Below are 20,790 nucleotides of genomic sequence, written 5' to 3'. Positions count from 1 at the left end.
CGGGCCAGGCCGCTTCCGGGTCGCAGCGCGGCGCCGCGCGTCTCCGCGAAACGAGCCCGATGATTGGCCGACGGGAGCGCGGTGCGTCCGAGGGCGGGGCGGGGGCGAGCACGCCGCAGCCGGGAGCGGGATGGAGGGGGCGTGGCTACACTGGGCAGGGGCGTGGCTACGCGGGCCAGGCGCAGGCGCCGGCGGTGCGCAAGCGCGGTGCAGTGGCTGCTGTCGCCGAGGCGAGAGGAGCGGGCGCGATGGCTGGGTCCGCGTGGATCTCCAAGGCGAGTGCTGCGGGCGGGCGTGTGCGGGCTGGCGGGAACCGGCGGGCGAGCGGGCCGCGCGCTGGGCAGGGCTGCGGGTCTGGACGGGCAGGTGGCCCGCGGGGACGCCTGGAGTCCGTCCCGGCCGCCCGTGCTCCGCGCCCCGTGGCCGCACGCAGAGACCGGAGCCTGCGCGGGGACGGCGCGCCCGGGGCGGGACGGCCTCAAGGTCAGGCGGGGGGCGCCGGCCCTGCGCCGCGGTCCCTCGGCCTCCGCCCGGGCCCCGCGCCGGCCGGGGAAGGTCACGGCGGCCCCGCCAGCTTCCGCGGCGGCTGCGGCCCTCTGCCGGGTGACGGCGGGCGTGGGACGCGGCTTTCCCGGACGAGGGAATCCCGGGGCTGCTTTTCCTGTTTGATTCCCCCCACCTCGAGCGCTTCCCATTTTGACCTTTGTGCTCTTGTAACTATTTCCCCTTCAAAGGACACGGGGCATCTTACCCCTTGGAGTTGCTGTCTGAACCCTCAGAGAGGAAGTCCGGCAGCGCCTTCCTTTTACCTTTTCTTGGTGGGAATCCTGCGACCTGGGGAGCTCCGGCTCTCTTAAACGGCCTAGATGCCGGAGTTATCTTTGCAATTCCCTTGGTTTCTTAGGGGAGCTAACTGGTGGCTGAAGACCGATTTCTCAAGGTCACTCAGGAGGTCGGTGTCAGGCTGGGTGAGGAACCCAGGAGTCTTGGTTCTACCTAGCGTTCTGCCTGCTCTGTGGCCAAGGTCACATAGTAAGTTATAGGTACCGTGCAGGAAAAATAGGCCTTGAGTCCCTTGTTGCAAGTAAGGGGTGGGCCCGCTAGGAGTCTACCGTAATTTTTTTTTTCCCCGTAAGACTTGATACTACTTTTTTCTCCTTTTTGTTTTATTTATTTATTTAGTGTGTGGTGCTGGAGATTGAACCCAGGGGCATTCTATCTCTGAGCTGCACCCCCAGTCGTGTTTTATTTTTTTTATTTGGATAAGGTTTCACTGAGGCTGAAGCTGGCTTCAAACTTGCTATCCTCCTGTCTCAGCTTCCTAAATACTGGGATTACAAGTGTGCCCCACCACCAGCTGCTACCCCACCCCTCTTTTTAAAGAGAGGTCCAGAGATAGGGTGTTATTTACTGATTAGGTTTCTGTGTTGGAGTTTAGGAGTCTTAGGTTTCAATCTGGGCAGTGCCATTGATTGTGACCCTGAACAAATTATTTACCATCTCTGAGCCTTTCTTTGCCCATCTGTGAAATAGCTATACTTGTGTCACAGACTTGAGGCTTAAATAATGTATGTGAAAGCAGTTAGAACATGCAGAAGAAACACAAAAATCTGGAGCTTCTTCACTGTGTATATATTTACTTTGGTGGGCATCAAGCAGACAGTGGCTCCTGGGCATCAGTACGTGGGTTTTTTGCTCAGAAGCTAAGATTCTCCTTTGTTATTCTCTTCAAACCTGGATTATGCTTGGGATGGTAACGGTTGTGTCACATTTGCTTTAAAGGTAAAGCAACTTCTTTTTATTTTTGGCAGTACTGGGGACAGAACCCAGGGGCATTCTACCTCTGATCTACATGCCCAGCCCTACTTTTTTAGTCTTTTTTTTTGAAACAGGGTCTCACTGAGTTGCAAAGGGTTTCACTAAGTAGCTGAGGCTGTTCGCAAACCACTATCCTCCTGTCTCAGCCTCCCAAATGCTGGGATCACAAGCATGCACCACCACGCCACCATGCCCGGCTGGTAAAGCAATTTGTGTCACTTTTAAAACAGATCAGTCCTTTAATTATTAGACTTGCTCTTAATCTCCCTAATTCATCTTTGGTAGGTTACGTTAAGCCTTCAGAATGAGGCATTAAAGCAACACTGGAGTGAATGACTGCTGGTGAATTCCGCAAGAAAAAACCCTCCTAGTGGGAGTTCAGAAAGTACCAGGTTGTGGAGTCAGAAGATGAGGTTCTCCTCTAATGTAGACTTTCTTGTGACCTTTGACAGAGTCATACAACCTCTGGGCCAGTTTCTCCCCTTAGGGATTGGTGCCCCAGAGGCTGACCCCAGGCTGGTGGGGTTGCTGAGCTGGATGCCAATTTTAAGCAGAGCAGTTCCTTTACTGGATTTCCATTTAAGGGTGTGTGTGTGTGTGTGTGTGTGTGTGTGTACGTGTGTGTGTGTGTGTACTTGAACCTTAAAAAGCTTTTCATATAGAGAGAATAGAGGGCTTCTAAAGGTTTTTCAGGCTAAGCACATTTAATATTGAGGGAGTCTGCCCTGCATCCATCCAACACCCTGTCTCTTAGTTTTTAAGTGGAGTATTAAGGTAAAAAGGAAATGAAAAGCTGTGGATTAAGTTGGCCTGAAGTCAGGTCAGGGATCCAGTATAAGCTTCCTGAGCCTGGCCTCAGTTTTCTCATCTGAATATCTCTTTAAAGGCTTTACCAAAATAAATGATGTAACCAGGCATGGTGGTGCATGCCTGTAATCACAGTATTTGTGAAGCTGAGACCCAGAGAATCACAGATTTGAGATTAGCAACGTAAGTTAGAACCCATTTCAAAATTAAAAAAAATAAAGGGCTGGGAGTAGAGTTCAGTGGTAGAACTTTCCCTGAGCTCAGTCTCCAGTAACACACACACACACACACACACACACACACACACACACACACACACTGATATAAGTACAAATATTTTATTCACTAGAAGACAGTCTGTGCTCTAAAATATGTAGGTCCTTATGATTTCATCAAGGGAGCATACTTTATTTGAAGATCTCAGAGGAGAGATGATAGATATGGAAAAGACTGGTTGTCAGAGTCATTGCATGTATTAAGGGACCTCAAATAGAAATATGATTGAGGTTGGCCTCAGTGCTTTTCAGAAGATGCTTATTGAGCACGTAAGGCCAGCACTGTTTTAGGCACTAGAGATCAAACTGAACAAATAAAAAATCTTTGCACTCCTCGGTTTATGTTTTAAGGCAGTTTTTTGGGGAAGCTAAGTCTTGTATCACAGTGGCAGGAGCTGGTTTTTTCCCTTATGGGAGGTGGGAGAAGGATTTATGTAGATTTACTAAGATTCTTTTTTTTTTTTTTTTTTTTTTTGTGGGTCTGGAAATGGAACCCAGGGGCATTCGACCTCCAAGCTACACCCCCTGCCCTATTTTTTATTCTTTAATTTGAAACAGGGTCTTGCCAAATTGTGGAGGGCCTCACCCGGCTTGGGATTTACTATATTTCTGATGGCTGGTAATGCTGCGCATTTACAGATATTTTGGGGAACTCCCCAGAAATACTTTTCTCACATATTGGCTCAGTGTGGCTAGCTTGCTCAAGTCTGAAAAACCTAAACAGTTTACATCTGAATTTAAGCAGTACACTTCTTCAAAGCCAATTTTGTGAATATAAGTTGTCAAAAGATGAAGGACAAAACTATACTATCTGGCTCAAACATTGACTTTTTCTCTGATGATTCGCATGGTTTTATGTCAACATGCTTAACTACCGGGTCAATTTGGGGAAACGCACCATCAAAGTTTAGATACAGGAGGGTCCTTATGAAACCCCGGGCATCATTCACTTATTTTTTAGGTGGAGACACTGAACTCAACAAGTAGAAATGTGCCTAATCACACAGGACCATTTAGCAGAATGAGCACCAGCATCCAGGTCTTCTGATTGTAAGCCAGTGCAGCTTCAGTCATACATTATATCCATTCTTCTCTGGAAAATGTTAAGAAATTACACTTTGTGCTGGGCTTGATGGCGCACACTTGTAATCCCAGCATTTGGGAGGCTGAGACAGGAGAATGGCGGGTTTGCTGATAGCCTCCGCTACTTAGTGAGACCCTCCACAACTTAGTGAGACCATTTCAGAATAAAGAATAAAAAAAAAAAAATAGGGTTTGGGGTGTCACCATCCCCAGTACTACAAAAAAAAAAAAAAGAAAGAAAGAAAGAAAGAAAGAAAAGGAAAAAATAAACTTTAAGCTGGGCATGGTTGCACACGCTTTTAATCCCAGCACTTGGGAGGCGGAGACAGGAGGATTGCGCTGGTTTGAAGCCAGCCTTGCTGGCTTAAGAGACCCTGTTTCTAAATAAAAATCTAAAATAGGTCTGGGAGTGAAGCCCGGAGGGTAGAAAGGTTTCCAGTAACCCCAGTACCACCCCCCTAAAAATAATAATAATTAAATTAAATTAAAATAAAATCTATTTTTATTTATAATAAAAGTACTATTTGATGTCTGTGACGTGTGGAATAGTAATACAGGTTAATGTGGTCATTATTGTTAATTTTGGGCAACTAGTGAAAGATACCAAGTCACCCAGTAATCCTACCACAATAAGACAATTACCATTGTTACATTTCTTTCCATTAACATCATACATCAGAAACACAAATGTCAAAAAGTTATTATTTATTTGTTTGTTTGTTTGTTTATTGTACAATACTAGAGTTTTGGGCATTCTACCTCTGAGCTACACCCCTAGCCCTATTTTTTATTCTTTATTTTGAAACAGGGTTTCACTAAGTTGTAGAGAGCCTCACTAAGTACCTGAGGCTAGCCACAAACCTGCCATCCTTTGGTCTTAGCCTCTCAAATACTGGGATTACAAGCATAGACCACTATGCCTGGCTCAAAAGGTTATTTTGAACCTTAATAACTTAGTCCTTGAGAACTGATACAAAGCCATGTAATAAGCAATATAAAAAGAGAAATTAGGTACACAGACCAAAGGCATTAAAATTTGTTGAAAATGTTAAAGGTAATATCTTCAGGTAGATACATGAGCCAAGAGACGTCTGTTACATAGTGTCTTAGTCTTCTTTTATGGAGCTGGCAACTTTGCTGAAATACTGGCTCTACTACAGATAACAATCAATAACCAAGAAAGCATGAATGAATTGTATTCTCTAATCATTTGTATCTCTGGTCATGTCTCTGGACTGAAAATAAAAGATAGGGCCAGACTTAAAAGAATACTTTATGCCAAAACTATCAGCCAAAATTAATCCTAGAACATGATTCATCTACCAGCAGGTGGACTATTGGAAGAATGACATTTAAAGGCCACTCTATGACAAGAACCTTGGTAAAGGAGCCGGGCATAGTGGTGCATGCTTAAAATCCCAACATTGGGGAGACTGAGACAGGAGGATCCTGGTTCGCAGACAGCCTCAGCTACTTAGTGAGGCCCTCTGCACCTTAGTGAGACCCTGTTTCAAAATAAAGACTAAGAAATGGGGCTGTGGGTATAGCTTGGAGGTAGAATGCCCCTGGATTCAATCCCCATTACCATATACACACAAAAAGAAATATAATAAATTTCTATCATTTATTGTATGTGGTTTAATTCTGTGTATAACATTTCACTGTTGATATTAATGTAGGTCTCTCGGCTGCTGGGTGCATTCCACAAGCCAAAACAGGTGACCAGAGGTTTTGCTGGTGGTGTGAGTATATTTATGTCTTTTATTTTTTTCCTTTTAGAAGTTTCTCAAGAAAGATGCTCTAATACATTTTTTATATAGCATTTAATCTCCATCTATTTAAAATGAGGGAAAATTGGCCATTTACAATGAATATTAAAATTATTAGCTAATATACAAAAATATATTAGGTCACTTGCACATTTAAAAGAATTATGTTACAGCTGGCTATGTAAGCTTGTTACTTTAATATCTTGAAGGAGATTTCTTATAAAAATAGAAAGAAATTACCCGCGAGCCTGTTAACTTTGTTTCACAATCTCATTTTGGTAAGACACTTGGTTTTTTCCCCCAAAAAACTAGTGCAGTTTGAGAGACAGTTGTTGAGAAGCTTCGAAACCTGCTTTACATTTTTATTTTGCAAGCTTCCCTAAAAACAGTAGATTGTTTACCAATTCCGAATTTCTCAAATCTCTACAAGCCCCACAGGCTTGTACTTTCCTTATAGTTTTTACAGACGATCATATTAGTAGACCATCTGTTGTTCATTAAATCTGCTGCTTTTAGAATTTCCAGCATTAGAGTTCTGTGCTTTAAAAGCTGATACCACATTTTTGGAACATTCTAAGACTGTGGGTCAGTGATTTTCATGTTTATTTTATCCCTTTTTTTTTTTTTTTTTTTTTTACAGAATCTGATTTGGATTTCATAATTCCTATACTCCCATAGAACATTTTATGCCACGAGGAATATATAAAACCACAGTACACTTTTCTCCCCAATCTATTTTCTGTGCTGTGGAAGAAAAGTAGATTTTCTAGTGGCCTAATGACATTTATTACACATTGGGAGAACAGGAAGAAGAAGCCAAAGGGATCGCGGTTCACAGACAGCCTCAGCTATTACTTAGTGAGGCCCTTTGCAATTCAGTGAGACCCTGTTTCAAAATAAAGAATAAAAAATAGGGCTGGGGGTGTAGCTTGAAGGTAGAATGTCCCTGGGTTCCATCCCCAGTACTGCAAAAAAAAAAAATTTAATATAAGTAAATATCAATTGGGTGGTCGCCTTGGTGGTTCTATTTCTTTTTTGTTTTATCTGAAGAGCATCATTTGAGTTCTCAGGTAAAGAGTAGAATTGTGGAATCTTTTGTCTGATGATTCTTCCTCCACTTTGATGGTCTGGGGAGGTTAGTTGTTTTCTTAACAGCATTTGGGTCTTTCTGAGTCACTCCTGATAAGTGGATTTCTCTCTCAATGATATTCTTTTTTTCCCTTTTGTGGTGCTGGGGAACGAACCCAGAGCATTCTACCTCTGAGCTGCAGGCCCAGTCTCCCCCTGCTCCCTCCCTTCTTTGTGGTACTGGGGATGGAACCCAGGGGCCCTCTACCTCTGGGCTCTACCCTCAGACCTACTTTTTATTTTTTATTTGGAAACAGGATCTCCGTTGCTGAGAGCCTCACTTCATTGCTGAAGCTGATTTTGAACCTGCGATCCTTCTGTCTCACCTCCCAAGTACTAGGATTACAAGCATGTGCCTAGTTCACCACTACTTTTTTAAAAATTGGAAACAGAATCTCACTGAGTTGTTGAGAGCCTCACTAAGTTACTGAGGCTGGCTTCAAACCTGCAATCTTTCTGTCTTAGCCTCCCAGGTACTGGGATTACAAGTGTGTGCCACCATGCCAGGCTAATGATGTTATATTTTAATTTTTTATCTTCAAAAACCAATTCTTACTGTCTTCCTCTAATGATTTCTTATATTCAGGTTCAGACAGTAACTTTAATTCCAGGAGATGGAATTGGCCCAGAAATTTCAGCTGCAGTTATGAAGATTTTTGATGCTGCCAAAGTAAGTAGGCTTAGAGAGAGAAGTGTGTGTGTGTGTGTGTGTGTGTGTGTGTGTGTGTGTGTGTGTGTAGTGGGGGGGCTACTGGGGATGGAACCCAGGGGTCTTAAACCTCCACGCTATATTCCCAGACCAATTTTTTTATATTTTGTTTGGAAACAGGGTCTCAATAAGTTGCTGAGAGCCTCACTCAGTAGCTAAGGCTGGCTTCAAACCTGTGCGATCCTCCTGTCTCAGCCTCCCAGGTCCTGGGATTACAAGCGTGCGCCACCACACCCGGCCAAAAATATGTATTTAATAACAACTCATAGAAAAGTTCTCCTGGCCAGTTGGATTATACGAACTCTTTAGTATGACCTCACACAGTTCTGTAAAGTTGGGAAGGTCTGTTGTTAATCTCCACAGTTTTTACTTTAATGATGCATGTTTAAGTGTTTTGTTATTGTTATTGTTGATAGTTTAAAATTCATTATATGTAAAGTTCTGCAGTATTTGTGGATCTTTGAACCATGCTTGGGTTTAAGGTTTTTAAGCCTTACCAAGTCACCGGTCTCATTGTACCTTCCTGTCAAAATAGCGAATAGGCTGAGTGTGGTCGCACAGCCCTCTGGTTTCAGGACTTGGGAGGCTGAGGCAAGGATGGTAGGTTTGAGGCCAGCCTTGGCCACTGAGCAAGGACCTCAGCAACATCGTGAGGTCTTGTTTCAAAATTGAAACCTGTAAAAAGGGCAAAGAGTATAGTTTGAAGGTAGGATAACCCTGGGTTCAATCCCCAGAATTGACATTTTGAAAATTTATATGGGAGATTTTGAAATAATCCTTTCTTGTTTTCTTGGTGCTAGGGATTGAACCCAGGGCCTCCTGCATGCCAAGCATGTGCTGATCACTAGCTCTACCCCTCAGCCTCTGTTTAGATTTTGGTACGGGGTGTTGAACCCAGGAGCATTCTACCTCTAAGCTTCACCCATTTTTGCTTTGAAACAGGGTCTCCCTAGGTTGCCAGGAGTAGAGGTGTTCTACCTCTGGCTATACCCCCAAGCCCTATTTTATTTTTTAATTTGGCTGGCCTCAAACCTGCGATCCTCCTGACTCAGCCTCCCAGGTACTAGGATCGCAGGTATGTGCCACCAAACCCGGGTCCTATCTAGCTTTTAATTAAAACTTATATAGAGGAAGTGACTATGTCTACTTGCCTGCAAATGATATAGGTAGAAAAGGGATCTGGTTTATTCCTTAAACTAGTGCCTTCATAGGTTAAGTAGCATTTCTGATTTTTCTAAGTAGCCTTTTTTTTTTTTTTTTTTTTTTTTTTTTTTTTTTTTTTTTAACTGGGATTGAGCCCAGGGGCTCAATTTCTGATTTTTCTAAGTAGCCTTTTTTTTTTTTTTTTTTTTTTTTTTTTTTTTTTTTTTTTTTTTTTTTTTACTGGGATTGAGCCCAGGGGCATTCTACACTCTGCTCACCCTCAGCCCTATTTATTTTTTTCTTTTAAAGGGGACCTCACTAAGTTGCTGAGGCTGGTTACGAACTTGGGATCCTTCTGTCTCAGCCTCCCAAGTACTGGGATTACAAGTGTGTGCCACCACGCCCAGCTTCTATTTCTGTTTTAATTTTATTTTGAAACAGGGTTTTGCTAGGTTGATGAGAGTCTCACTGCTTGCTGAGGCTGTCCTAGAACCTGTGATCTTGTCTCAGCCTCCCACGTTGTAGGATTATGGGTGTACACCACCATACTATGCAATCCTATTAAAAGTATACAGTTCAATTTGATGGTTCTGGTTATGTTCACAGTTGTGTAAATCAGCTGCACAATTTAATTTTGGAATATTTTGTTTTTATTTACACCAGCTAGATGTGTGGTATGAGGGGTGAAGCCCAGGGCCTTGCACACGCTAGGCAAGCACTCTATCACTGAACTACACCCCAGCCCTAATTTTAGAACGTTTACATCAACCAAAAAAGAAACCATCAGAAATATAGTAAATCCTGGTGCACACTTGTAATCCCAGTGCTTGGGAGGCTGAGACAGGAAGATTGCACAGGTTCGAAGCCAACTTCAGGTACTTAGGTTCTCAGCATCATAGTGAGACCCTGTTTCCAAATAAAAGTAAAAAAAACAGGTCTGGGAGTATAGCCCAGAGGTAGAATGCCCCTGGGTTCAGTCCCCAGTACTCTACCAGTGTACACATATGGTCTTTTATGATTGCCTTCTTGCACTTAGCAGGTGTTCTCAAGGTTCCTGCGTGTGTCTGTGCTATACAATATGTCTGTGAAGCAGATTTCTCTGCTGCTTATGCTCTTCTAATCATAGCCACCTTAAAAGTCCTTGTGAAGAAAATAACTGGGCAGGTGGCAGCCGGGAGTGATGGCTGAGCCAGGGTGACGTGGAGAGTCCCCCGGGCATGCTGGAGAACAGCGTCTCTTCTTACATGCCAGGAACTCCTGGTTCTTGTGGGTGTGTTTGTACCAGTTGCGTCCAGAGCTTGAAGAAGCCTTGATGGCTGTCACGTGAGGTCAGCCTGGCTGCTCTTCCCAGCTCACTGTGCTCTGTGGCCTTTAGGCACCCATCCAGTGGGAGGAGCGGAACGTCACTGCCATTCAAGGACCCGGAGGGAAGTGGATGATCCCCCCAGAAGCCAAGGAGTCCATGGATAAGAACAAGATGGGCCTGAAAGGTAGCGCTGCGCGGGGCTGGTGGCTGCTCCCGAGCTAGCGTTGTAGAAAGCTCATGGGCACAAGTTAGATAGGCCTTGCAGTCTAGAGCCGTCCTTGTATGAAGTCACCACTCTTGCTTTTGAGATTGGCCAATAGTATTTATCTTCAACCAGATTTATATTTTACCTAATTTTCACTTTTATTATTATTTTAATACATGTTTAAAGTGATAATTCAAAGTTACTAGCATGTAACATGGGAATTTGGCACAGGTTTAAAATCACTGTCAGCTCTGAGTAGGAGTCTCATACCTGCCACCGCCTGGCTAGGAGGCTTGGGTAAATTTTCTACTCTTGAGATTCCTCTCTTTCACCCCCTTTTTGTTTTATTTTTGGTACTAGAGATTGAACCCAGCAGCATTCTACCTCTGAGATACACCCTTGCCCTTTTTAATTTTTTGTTTTGAAACTAGGTTGCTGAGAGCCTTAATTTGCCAAGGCTGACCTCAAACCTGTGATGATCCTGTCTCAGCCTCCTGAGTACTGGGATTACAGGCTTCCGCCACTGTGCCTGGCTTTCCCTTCTTATTGAGTGATTGATTGAGGTACTGGGGATCGGACCTACAGGCATTCTACCTCCAAGCTATACCCCCATCCCCCTTCCTTTTTTTTTTAATTTTAAAACAAGATCTCACTACGTTGCTAAGGATGGCCTCAAACATGCGACCCTCCTATGTCTGCCTCCTAAGTACTAGGATGATTATAGGCATGTGCCATCATGCCCAGCTCCTTTCAATTTTTAATTTTTTTTTTGTTTTTGGCTTTTAGATACTAGAGATTGAACCTGGGGGCATTCTACCTCTGAGCTACACCCCCAGCCCTATTTTATTTTTATTTTGAAACACGGTCTCACTAGATTGATGGTTATGAGAGTCTCGCTGTTTGCTGAGATGGGACTTAAACCTGTGATCCTCCTGTCTCAGCCTCCCAAGTACTGAGATTGCAAGTGTGCACCGCCACGCTCGGCTCTCTTCATTTTTAAATGACTCTCACAGGGAGACAGGATAAGATAATGTCCAGCACCTGGTGGGATTCTTGTCCTCAGGAGGTTCTCAAGATGAGAAATGCAATTTATGTTGCAGTAAGATCCCAGAGGATGCTTTCCTCCTTCACCTGGATCTGAGGGAGGGGATGAAGTTAGAGGCATCACGAGAGGATAGGTGGAATAGAAGGTCACAGATGAGACCAGATGTAGCCTATTGTCACCTGGGTGTTCTTTATTACAGGCCCTCTAAAGACCCCGATAGCAGCCGGTCATCCATCCATGAATTTACTGCTGCGGAAAACATTTGACCTTTATGCCAATGTCCGACCTTGTGTCTCAATTGAAGGCTATAAAACCCCTTACACTGATGTAAATATTGTCACCATTCGAGAGAACACCGAAGGAGAATACAGTGGAATCGAGCACGTGGTACGTTCACTTCAGATTCTCTGCTCTTCCTAGTTGGGTGGCTCTCTGTGCACTAGGGACAGCTGTTCAGATTCCCAGTTGGAAATACCAGCTTACCTCTGGGAGGAGCTATGGTGTCTGTCTTGGTGCTGGGTCTCTGGTTGACTATTCCAGCAAGTGCCGGGAGGTGGTGCGGTTTGGGGCACTGGCTTGAGAATCTGCCCTCTAATATTGTTTATTTTTATTTTTTGATGGTACTGGGAATTGAACCCAGAGGCACATTGCCTTTAAGCTACGCCCCAACCCGTATTTTTTGTTTTTAAAATGAGGCCTTGAACCTATGGTCCTCCTTTCTCAGCCTCCTAAGTACTGGGATTACAGGCCTGCCCCACCACACTGCACTCTCTGAATTTTTGTATGTATGTATGTATAAATAATTGTTTTTTGTACTAGAGATTGAACTCAGGCATTCTACCTCTGAACTATGCCCTAGCCCTATTTTTTATTTGTATTTTGAAACAGTGTCTCACTAGATTGATGGTTGATGAGAGGCTTACTACTTGCTGAGGCTGTCTCAAACCTGTGATCATCCTGTCTCAGCCTCCCAAGTACTGGGATTACAAACATGTCACCACACCCGGCAGCCCTCTGAATTTTATTATTTTTTTATTATGCATTTATGGTACATTATAGTCTCACATCATAATGTAAGTTTTGATGACAATGATATACATGCACACAGTATTTGGTGTCCCCCCTCCGCCTCCCCATTTCCCTTCTTCCCAATATGGAGTACTGGTACTGAAGCCCTTTGAATTTTGAATCCCCCATTTCACAGGTGTGCTCTTCAGCAGGTGACCTCGGTTTTGCACGTCTGTGCGGTAGAGCGTCCGCCTGTCTCAGTTCTGAGCGTGTGTGACCCAGCCTTGCTAGCTGACACCAAGCAAGCATGGCACTGTGATGCTGTCTGCTGATGGCAAGCTGACGAGTGGTTGCCACCCCCTTTCCAGCGAGACAGGGCCTTCTCTCTTTCAGATCGTTGACGGAGTCGTGCAAAGCATCAAGCTCATCACTGAGGAGGCGAGCAAGCGCATCGCTGAGTTTGCCTTTGAGTATGCCCGGAACAATCACCGGAGCAACGTCACGGCGGTGCACAAAGCCAACATCATGTGAGTCCGGGGCCAGTGCCTCTCACTTTACTGAGGGAGATTAGTGACCGAGAGTTCCTCATGGATCCTAAGATCTCTGGGAGAGCTTTGTACCAGTCAGAGGATTGGGCATAGCCCCATTGCTCTTCTGTTATCTGTTCGCTGTGCCTCGCTGGATGAGCGACCAGAGCAAAAGAAGGGGGCTGGGGTGGGCATGGTGGCATGCATCTGTAATCCCAGGACTTAAGAGGCTGAGACAGATTCGAGACTGGCCTTGGCAACTTGGCAAGGCTCTCAGCAACTTAGTGGGACCCTGTTTCAAAATAAAGAATAAAATAGGGCTGAGAGATGCCCCTTGGTTCAATCCCCAGTACCGTCAGAGGGAGAAGGAGAGGGAGAGGCAGGAAGAAGGGGTGGGGATTCAGGTTTGCAAGTTTAGAAGGTGCTTAAGGTTCTATCAGAAAAGGAAGCTAGAGACGACTTGGGGCTAGACGACTACTTGGCAGAGGCCATGTAGTGTATGTTTTAGATGTGGAATAGTGGGGATGTTTCTGAAATGGCCACATGCTTGGGGGCTCAAAATAGTCAGTGCTAATACTCTCTGATGTGTTTTGCCCAGTTTATTAAAGGCCAACTCTGTATAAAGACATAGTTATAGCTGGGCATGGTGGCCCATTCCTGTAATACCAGTACTTGGGAAGCTGAGACAGAAGGCTCACAGATTTGAGGCCAGCTTCAGCAATTGAGTCCTTTAGCAATGTAGTGAGACCCTGTTTCAAAATAAAAAGGGCTGGGGTGTAGTTCAGAAGTACAGTGCCCTTGGGTTCAACCCCCAGTACCAGAAATAAACAAAAAAGAACTTTTTTTTTTGTGGTACTTATATATTTTTTTTATTTGGAAACAGGGCGTTTTAAGCCAGCGAGGCTGGCTTCGAATCTGCGCGATCCTCCTGTCTCCTCCTCCCAAGCGCAGGGATTACAAGCGTGCGCCAACACGCCCAGCAAAAAAGAACTTTCTTAACAAAAGGAAAATATGAACATACAAGACAGTAAAATCATTTAAGTAATAGAGTTAAGTTAACCTTTTTTGTGGTACTGGCAATTCAGCCCAGAGGCATTATTCTTCCTTAAGCTACACCCCAGCCCTATTTTATTATTTTATTTGGAAACAGTCTCACTAAGTTTTAGAGGACCTCAATTAATTTGCTGAGGCTGGCTGCAAACCTGTGGTCCTCCTGTCTCCGCCTCCCAAGTACTAGGATTACAAGTGTGCACCACCACGCCTGGCTTACATTAACCTTTTAAGACAATTTAAATAATATTAATGGGTATTTCTTAGTTCTGGCCAGGGTGATAATATTAAAAAAATCTAGTTTTTTCCTTTATGATCAAACTATTGTACATTTTTACTTTGTGTGCTTCCAGAAGAGTCCCAAATATTTTAATATATACTTTTTTCTTTTTCTTTTTCTTTTTTCTTTTTTGGTGATACCAGGAATTGAAACCAGGGGCATTCTACCTCTGAGCCACATACCCAGCCCTATTTTATTCTTTATTTTGAAACATGGTCTCACTGAGTTGTGGAGAGCCCCGCAGGTTGCTGAGTCTGTCTGCAAGCCTGTGATCATCCCAAGTGCTGGGATTACAAGTATGCGCCGCCATGCCCGGCTCCCAGATATTTTCAGCTTGAATTTATTAACTGCCTAAGCAATAATCTTACTGTAATTTAAATCAAACATTTTGGTTTCTGGAATTTAAAATTTTTCAGATATACTTCTTTGATTTGACTCTTCTTTCTGCAAGTCTTTGTTTTCAGCAGTATTTATTTGATTAAATACAGGCGGATGTCAGATGGACTTTTTCTGCAAAAATGCAGGGAAGTTGCAGAAAACTGTAAAGATATTAAATTTAACGAGATGTACCTTGATACAGTGTGTTTGAATGTAAGTATGTATTTATACTTATCTGCTTCTTATGGCAAATCGTGTGTGTATGGTGTGCACTTTCTGATTGCTAAATACACAATTGTATTCCTTGTAGATGGTACAAGATCCATCCCAGTTTGATGTTCTTGTGATGCCAAATTTGTACGGAGACATCCTCAGGTGAGTGTGCCACACGGGCCCTTTGTACTTCTTGCCAGTAGTTTCTTTATCAACATCTGTGTTAGCTTTTCATCACTGTGGCAAAATAACCTGGACTCAGCTTAAAGGAGAAAAGGTTTATTTTGGCTCATGGTTTCAGGTGCTTGAGTCCACGCTTGGTTCATTGCCGGCAGAACAGCGCAGCAGGGAGGTGTGATAGACCAGCGCCGCGCACGTCGTGGCGGCGAGGGAGCAGGGAGGGGAGACGCAAACCCTCGGAGGCGCCTCCGCTCCTGCCTCTCCCAGCAGTGCCATCTCTCAGACCAAGCCGTTAGCGCTTGGCCTTTGTGGGACATGGAACATCCACACCGTGCCAGGCGTGGTGGCACATGCCTGTGATCCCAGTTCTTGAAGGCTGAGACAGGAGGGTGGCAGGCTCGAGATCAGCCTCAGCAACTTAGACTCCCAGCAACCTAGTGAGACCCTGTTTCAAAATAAAAAGGGCTGGGGCTCTAGCTTGGAGGAAGAACGCCCCTGGATTTAATCACCAGAATTCCCCCCGCCCCCCAAAAAAAAAGGTAAAATCCAAACCATAATGACATCCTAAAGTATATTATGGCATAAAGTTTTTATTTGCCACTTGTGGTGGCTCACGCTTGTAATACCAGTACTTGGGAGGCTGAGACAGGAGGATCTCAGGTTCGAAGCCAGCCTCAGCAACTTAAAGAGGCCCTGTTTCTAAATAAAAATAAAAGAGGGCTGAGCTTTTACTCAAGTATTAGAAGCTGCAGCACTTGTCCTAAGATAGGCGTTGGATCGTAAGAGTGGAGTTGGTGAGGTCAGGGTCGCTGTGCTGGGTGGAGGTCAGCGGTCGCTGTGCTGGGCGGTGCACCGGTTGGCTCGTCACCCCTGGGCTCTTGCTCCCTGATTGTTGGTTCACTCTTCCCGTTTTTCAGGAGTTTCGGTATGTTTTGTTATGTCTAGCGACTGGGTGGGTGGTCATCTTTATGTTTTGTAAAGTTTGTGTCTATGGTTCTGGGGATCAAATCCAGGGCCTTGGGCTAAGCACGCAGTACTACTGAGCTGTTCCCCTTGTCCCAAGTAACCTTTGACATAATTTCCAGAGTTTTAGACAATTTACACGAGTGGTAGGGAGAATCCCGTGTTCTCAGCATGGACTCCCGGTGTTACCTCCCACTGTGCTTTGACTTTACCGTCCCTGCTGTCTTTCCGCCTTTCCCTTCCCCCGCCCCCACTGCATGGAGAGCAGCATGTCATGGCATTCTACTGTAAGGATGCACTTGTTCGTATTTGTTGTTTATCTGTGGGGAGGATTCGTGGTTTTCCATTTTGTTCCGTGGCGTATCCATTGCTGTTACCACTGACCTTCACGCCCAGGTTGTCCCCTCGGCCAGGGGCTCTTCCCCACGGCTCCTGGGTCCTTTGGGCTCGCCTTCCTCAGAGCCTCTCCCTGCTGCCCAGCACAGTAAACTGCCCGGCTCATCTACCTTTGCTGACCTTAGCCTTGGAATCACCGCCTTTCACCACAGATCGCTGGCTCCTTTTAGTAGAGGATGGTATTTAAAAACTAAAATTTGAATGGTAGGTGAAGTGTTTTCTTTTTCAAATATCCTTTGAATTGCTTTTCTGCCCCCAGTGACCTGTGTGCGGGACTGATCGGAGGTCTTGGTGTAACCCCAAGTGGCAACATTGGAGCCAACGGGGTTGCCATCTTCGAGTCGGTAAGGACCCTGACGCTGGAGCAGAATTCGGTCAACAGCATGAGAACTCGAGTGGGGTTGTCTGCATGCGTAGGCTTCTACCCCGGAGTTCTGCACGTCATCAAAGAAAACGGCGCTTTGTCTGTTTTTACACAGCCTTGATTTGCTTATTTCTCTCTAGGTATTTCTTTATTACACATCCTTCCTCACTTAGAAGATTTTGGAAAAGATTGTTGGTCTCTATTTTTGCACTTAAAAGTAGCTTTATTTCCGAAAGGTTTCTTCTTTATTTCTAAGATCTATGTCAGATAACTGAGCATGAGAGCTGTCAGTAAGTGTGTGTGTGTGTGTGTGTGTGTGTGTGTGTGTGTGTGTGTGTCTGTGTTACTAGGATTGAACACAGGGGTGTTCTACCTTCTAGCTATACCCACAGCCCTATTTTATCTTCATTTTCAGGCAAGGTCCTGCTAAATTTTGTTTTGCTTTTTTGGTGTATGTGTGGTAACGGGGATTTAGCCCCAGGGCATTTCACCTCTGAGCTACACCCCCAGCCCTAAAACAGCATCGCACTAGGTAGATGAGAGGCTCACTCCCTGCTAAGGCTGACCTCAAATGTGCAGTTCTCCTGTCTCAGCTCCCAAACAGTGGGATTATAGGTGTATGCCACCATGCCCAGCTCAGTAATACTTTTTATTGGGGAGGAATGAGACCCCAGCTTTTCCAGAAGAGGGCTGCTGGGTCTTGTTCTTTTTATTGTGGGTGTTGGGGATAGAGCCCAGGACCTCCTGCACCCTCAGCCAACACCTGCTTGTTCTCAATACCTTCGTGCTGACGCTGCCTTCCTGTGCAGGTTCACGGGACCGCCCCAGACATTGCCGGCAAGGACATGGCCAACCCCACGGCCCTGCTGCTCAGCGCCGTGATGATGCTGCGCCACATGGGGCTCTTTGACCATGCCGGGAGAATTGAGGCCGCGTGCTTTGCTACCATTAAGGATGGAAAGGTACCGTGAGCTTGACCTACTTGTACCGAGTTAAAGGCATTTCTTCCACATGTTTCATCTGAGTTAAGGGAACAGAAAATAGTCCTCGAGAGAGCTGAAGAACTCGGCATTGAATGGGGAGCCTTTTCTGCATGAGTGGTGTAGGGATTGGACCCCGGAGCATTCTACCTCTGAGCTACACTCCCAGCCCGGTTTTATATTTTATTGTGAAACAGGTTCTCACTAAGTTGCTGAGGGCCTCACTAAATCGCTGAGGCTGTTCTTGAACCGTGATCCTCTTGTCTGAGCCTCTCAAGGACTAGGGTTACAGGCGTGTCCCACCATACGTGGCTGAGTGTGGGTTCTTAGCAGAACTTCCTGCTTGCACTTCAGGGGATGTGTGTGCGTGTGTGTGTGCGTGTGTGCCTCTGCTGGGGCGGGGATCGGGTATTTAGGCTGAAAAGCATTTGGGAACACCAGTGGCGTCAGTGCGCAGTGGGGGAGTGTGGGCCACGTGCGCCGGGCGTTCTGTCAGCTGCGTGATCTCGGATCTCCGCCAAGTCCTCTTTTTCTTTTTTTGGTGCTGGGGATTGGACCCAGGGACCCAGGGCCATTTTACCTCGGAGCTACACCCCCAGACTGATTTTATTTATTTTTTTTCTTTTTTCTTTTTTTCTTTTGCAGTACTGGGGATGGAACCCAGGAGCATTTTACAACCGCAGCTACAACCGCAGCTCTAGTTTTTAGTCTTTATTTTGAAACAGGGTCTCACTGAGTTGCTGAGGGCCTCACTAAGTAGCTGAAGCTGTCCACAAACCGCGACCCTCCTGTCTCAGCCTCCCAGATGCTGGGATTGCAAGCGTGCACCGCCACGCCCAGAGAGGGCCAGCCTTATTTTTATTTATTTATTTATTTATTTATTTATTTATTTATTATTAATTTTTGGTGTGTGTGTGTGTGGTACTTGGGGTTGAATCCGCGGGCTTTTCTACCTCTGGGCTATACTCCCAGACCTATTTTATACTTTATTTGGAAATAGGGTCTCACTAAGTTGCCGAGGGCTTCACTAAGTAGCTGAGGCTGGCTTCAAACCTTTGTGATCCTCCTGTCTCAGCCTCCTGAGTGCTGGGATTACAGGCGTGCGTCACCACGCCCGGCTTTTTTTTTCTGTTTTGAAACAGGGTCTCACCAAGTTGCTGGCTTCAAACCTGCAGTCCTCCTGCGCAGCCTCCTAAGCACTGAGATTACAGACATGCACCCCCACCCCCAGCTCCAGATCCTCCTCTTAGCATAATCTCTTCAAAGCTGGCCCCTTCTTTTTTTATTTATTTATTTATTTATTTTTCCTGGTACTGAAGACCTAACACAGGGCACGCTACCTCTGAACTTCACCCCCAGCCCTTTTTATTTTGAAATAAGTCTCACTAAATTGCTGAAGCTGGTTTTGAACTTTTAGTCCTCCTGTCTCAGCCTTGTGAGTACTGTGTTTATAGGTGTACACTACCGTGCTCGGCTCTCTTTAAAGAAGTCATAATTGGAGGTTGTTTCTTATGGCCAAAATGTAAGATATGCGAGTTTTTTGTTTTTGTTTTGCAGTACTTGGGATCTATTTTAAGGCCTTGTGATTAGGTAGCATTGAGCTGTACACCCAATGCCAAGTATGTTTTTAACAGCCCGATGGTAACTTTAGCGGGTGTGTGTTTTGGTTTTTACTCTGAAGCTGTATGAGGAGTTATATTCTAGAGCGAGCAGAGAGATGCCCGAGGTGCACAGTAGGCGCTCTTAATCGCATAGGATGTTGATACAGCTGCTTGAGAAAGATGGGCTGCCCGGTCATCTTTCTCCCATGGAGAGAGAAGCGTAAGTTAGTTATTCAAGTATTTTTTTCTTGGTATTTGTTTTTCAGCCTCTTAAATCAGAACATCTTAAGTTATTTTCGTTTAAAATTCACCAAGAACTTTATGAAACCTTGTTTAGATTTGCTCTCATTTAAATACCCACAATCAGCCAATATTTTTTTAGGGTGTATGTACAAACAGAAAAGCTTTTGAAAACTTTACTCCTTTTCGTAACAGAAGCGCCTCATATTTATCAGAGCATGTCGTCCTTGGGTAGGTGGGTGGTGCGTAATGGACCTTGCGTTGAAAAAAGGAACTAAATAAAAGTAGGAACAGGCAAATAGGCTTCAGTGTAGTGTGTGGATGCATTTTTATTTCTTTTTTATTTTTTTCTATTTCCAGAGCTTAACAAAAGATTTGGGAGGCAATTCAAAATGCTCAGACTTCACAGAAGAAATCTGTCGCCGGGTAAAAGATTTAGATTAACCCTTGCGTAGATGGTATTTGCTGCGTTCACTCCTAATGGACACCACCACACGAACCTCTCTTCAAACACCTGGGATACGTATGCGTTTGGCTTGCTTGTTTCTTGACAGAGTGCAGTTTTAGATCTGGCCTTTTCTTAACAGTCTGCAAAGGGTGCAGGTGATGTCCCTGGGCCTGCTTTCAAGGGACTTCTTCCGAGTGCTTGTTTTATTTATTAAATGTCTATCTGATGAAACAGTTTTTTGTAAACTCTTTTAAGTGGACTGTATCATTTGCCATTGTTAACCATTCTACACTTCAGTTAAAATCATTTTTCCTCAGCTGTAAATATTGTGATACAGAATTAATAAGAGAAAACATCTAACTTTTTAAACAAAGTCCTGTTTTCCTTGGTTTACAAAAAAAAAATAATAGAAATAGAACAGGATATTGACATCAGAGCACAAGATGACATTCTTACAAAACTAAATAGGCACAGGAAAAATATCCTGGGAAAGTTCACATCAGAAACTGAAAATGGTATCTTTCTTAGTGATGGAAAATAAAGACAGATCTGTCCTTTACATGAATTACTATGAATAAAAACTTGGATCTAAGAAATAATGAGCAATGTAATTTTTGTCAATAAGATATAAATAATATATTAGATACAAAGCCCCAAATGCATTGTGTATTCAATTATTTTGTTACCTTGAGATTTAATATTCTTTGCAAGAGCTCTTAATGAAACAAAAAATGGTAATTCCTTTTCACTGGACACATTGTAAGCATCGCAGATTGTCACAGCTCTGAGCCCCCGAGCCAGGCCAGGGGAGCGACGCCCGCAGGCGCTGGCTCTTGCATGACACTGGGAACAGACCGCACTCCCGCCGCACTGG

At 44.6% G+C, this 20,790-nt stretch overlaps 1 protein-coding gene across 1 annotated transcript; it reads left to right on the top strand.

Annotated features, from left to right (window-relative positions):
* Positions 1–248: 248 nt before the first annotated feature.
* IDH3A (isocitrate dehydrogenase (NAD(+)) 3 catalytic subunit alpha) lies at positions 249–19,912 on the top strand (the record flags this gene model as incomplete). Its single annotated transcript, XM_080692511.1, has 11 exons — positions 249–275; positions 5,663–5,725; positions 7,467–7,550; positions 10,108–10,222; positions 11,488–11,675; positions 12,690–12,823; positions 14,642–14,744; positions 14,842–14,906; positions 16,543–16,627; positions 17,457–17,609; positions 19,829–19,912. The coding sequence occupies 11 exons, from the start codon at positions 249–251 to the stop codon at positions 19,910–19,912; spliced, it is 1,101 nt and encodes a 366-aa protein (XP_080548637.1).
* Positions 19,913–20,790: the final 878 nt, after the last annotated feature.

This window comes from Muscardinus avellanarius (assembly GCF_963383645.1).
Source record: "Muscardinus avellanarius genome assembly, chromosome: 3".
In the NCBI taxonomy this organism is placed as follows: domain Eukaryota; kingdom Metazoa; phylum Chordata; class Mammalia; order Rodentia; family Gliridae; genus Muscardinus; species Muscardinus avellanarius.
The sequence above is the reverse complement of the archived record's forward strand: the minus strand, read 5'-3'. Positions and strand labels throughout refer to the sequence as shown.